Here is a 2500-nt window from a genome sequence, read left to right as displayed (position 1 = left end):
GTCTCGTCAAAAATCGCACAAACACTGACGCTCGAAGCAAAATGGTACACCCACTACTATCGTGGAGCGATAATCGTTGAACAGTCATCGTACAGCAATGATCATGATAATCGCACCGATCAAAACGTACCTTAACTCCGATTTTCTTCTCATTATCTTCAAATGTTTTTCTCCAAACTCAAAACTGCTTCCCTTTTCATCCAATTTCCTTCTTACCTCCAAACTCTTTCCTCTAAACTTAAAACTGCTTTCCCTTTCCTCCACCTTTTACCTCTTGCATCCAGACTTCTTTTAAAGGTGCCTTTAGTTTCCTTCTCTTTCCTTCCAATGCTCTTTCCTTAACTCCAATCTCTTTTCTCTTTCATCCAATCTCTTCCATATTGCCTCCAAACTTCCTCTTAACTCAATCTGCTTTCGTTTACCTCCAATTTGCTTTCTCTTATCCCCGACCTCTTTCCTTTTAACTTCAACCTCCTTCCTCTTTCCTCAATTGTTCTTCGTCTCACCTCCAATCTCTTCTCACTTAACTGCAACTAACCTCAATGCTCTTAATTCCAGATTATTTTCTCTTAACTCCAAACTAATTCCTTTCAACTCCAAAACTATATCCTTTTATTTCATACCTCATCCCATAAACCAGTATATTTTACATAAAATTACACAAAGCAACAGAATAAAACTAGATTCTTTCAGTGCGTTCAGTTTCATGTTCCTCCTCCATTTTTTTCGCATCTCTTTTTTTTTCAGGGTCGAGGAGAAAGCAACTGAGAGGCGAGGGGGTGATGGACGAGGGAAGTTGTGCTGGGAGTGTATGTGGCAGCGGCAGCAGAGAGACGGTGCTGGACGGCGGCGGGGAGGAAGGGGAGATAGTGTGTGGCACGACGGTAGCTGCACAGGTGGAAGTGACAGAGGGAACCACGACAGCAGGAGGAGGAATAGGTGAAGGAGAGAGTGAGGCTAGACTTGGAGCAGTGGTAACACCTGGGGGATGTGGGGGCGCAGCAGCAGCAGCAGGAACAGCAGCAGGGGGAATAATGATTGGTGGGATGGGATTGTTCGACAATAGCGGATCTTGTAACGGCGGTCTCCTCCCCTCTGTCTCCACCGCTTCGCCAATGGACATCATGACGGTGAGGAAGATTTTAGGTCTTTCACCCTTTTGCCTTACGAACTATTTCACTTTACCACAAGCTTAATGATGTACGTTAAGTCAGGTATACACCGATAGTGGAGATATTATTTCTTTTCCGCAAAAATCGTCTAGTAATAAGGCGTAGCAACAAGTGTCTCATTGCCATTTGCAGTCAAAAGTGATCTACAAATGATGCCTTCCTTTCTTGGACTTTTACATTTCTTTTTACATAAAGGAGACACCAGACAAAGACAACGAAATTTAGAAGACAGAGGCCCAGTAAAGTGCTAATCCTTAAAGACAGAATTTAAAAAATTCCAAAACTGGTGTATTAGCGTCTTAAAACCTCCCTCTTGATAAAAAAAAGAAAGAAAAAGAACATAATTAACAAAGACAGTCTTCATCCACATATTGAGAATTGCATCCCATAGACAAGGTGTGAGATTCAATATTGACACAAATACGTTCTCTGCCTTCGACTAAAGACGCCTTCTCATACCACCCGTATAGGGATCGCTGCAGGAGGGAGTTGGCATGGAGAACGCGCCCCTGCCTTTGTTGGGAGTGACTCGCTTAGGGAGAGGCGTCCCCAGGCAGCAACAGGTCCTCTACCAGGGTAAGGACACTTGTTTTTTCTTTTGTTCCTAAATCTATTACATGAAGAAGAAATAGAGAGACTGACAGTCGAGATACGCATTAGAATTATTTTATTTCTTACATGAGCTATAGCAATTTTGTCAAATATTTATTTATTCATTGAACGGTTCAAAAGTTCATAACTATTTTCTTTCTTCTCAAATTCATTTAGCAAGCACTTCATTCTACTAAACTAAATGAAAAAAAAACAAGAACCAAGGGAAAAGAACCAACATTTAGTATCATACTGTCAATTCTAACACTGATGCATGAACATGTATTAGAATGTTTTAAATACACCAGACTTTCAACATCCTGGCCATCTGGTTCACAGAGGTTCCCGTGCTGGGCGTGGGCGGCCTGGTGGGTGGAGGTCTTGACTCAGCATCCAGTGCGGGTGTAGGCACCATGAACCTTGGGGTCGGTGGGATGCCCAGAATGGTGGGCGTCAACATGGGCGGCATGATGGGTGCTGGCGTAGGGAACCAGTGCATGAGTGTAGGTCCCATGGGAGGTGTGGGCGGCGTGGGTGCAGCAAGAGGTCTCGGTGCAGTGGGTAGGCTTGAGGCAGGCGGTGGCGGTGGCTACGTATTAGTGAGGACTCCAGGCATGCCCACGTCCTCCTCTTCTCCCACTCCCCCCACGCTTCGCTTCCCCACATACTCCCTGCTGGGTTTGTGCGACAAAGCCTGGAAGACACAAGCTTGACGCACCCCAACGAAAGCATGAGCT

The 2500-nt window shown here is 44.8% G+C and overlaps 1 protein-coding gene across 3 annotated transcripts in view; it reads left to right on the top strand.

Moving 5' to 3' along the window:
* Nucleotides 1-2500, top strand: part of LOC123518176 — a 273942-nt gene that overhangs the window by 270900 nt on the left and 542 nt on the right. For all 3 annotated transcript variants that reach the window (XM_045278865.1, XM_045278866.1, XM_045278864.1), the window contains 3 exons: nt 748-1130; nt 1643-1748; nt 2103-2500. The exon at nt 2103-2500 is cut by the window's right edge and continues 542 nt beyond it. In XM_045278865.1, the coding sequence (XP_045134800.1) occupies nt 748-1130; nt 1643-1748; nt 2103-2476 (863 nt within the window). In that variant the 3' untranslated portion in view covers nt 2477-2500. The remainder of the gene's footprint in view (nt 1-747; nt 1131-1642; nt 1749-2102) is intronic.

This window comes from Portunus trituberculatus, chromosome 43 (genome assembly GCF_017591435.1).
Source record: "Portunus trituberculatus isolate SZX2019 chromosome 43, ASM1759143v1, whole genome shotgun sequence".
Taxonomy (NCBI): domain Eukaryota; kingdom Metazoa; phylum Arthropoda; class Malacostraca; order Decapoda; family Portunidae; genus Portunus; species Portunus trituberculatus.
The sequence above is the reverse complement of the archived record's forward strand: the minus strand, read 5'-3'. Positions and strand labels throughout refer to the sequence as shown.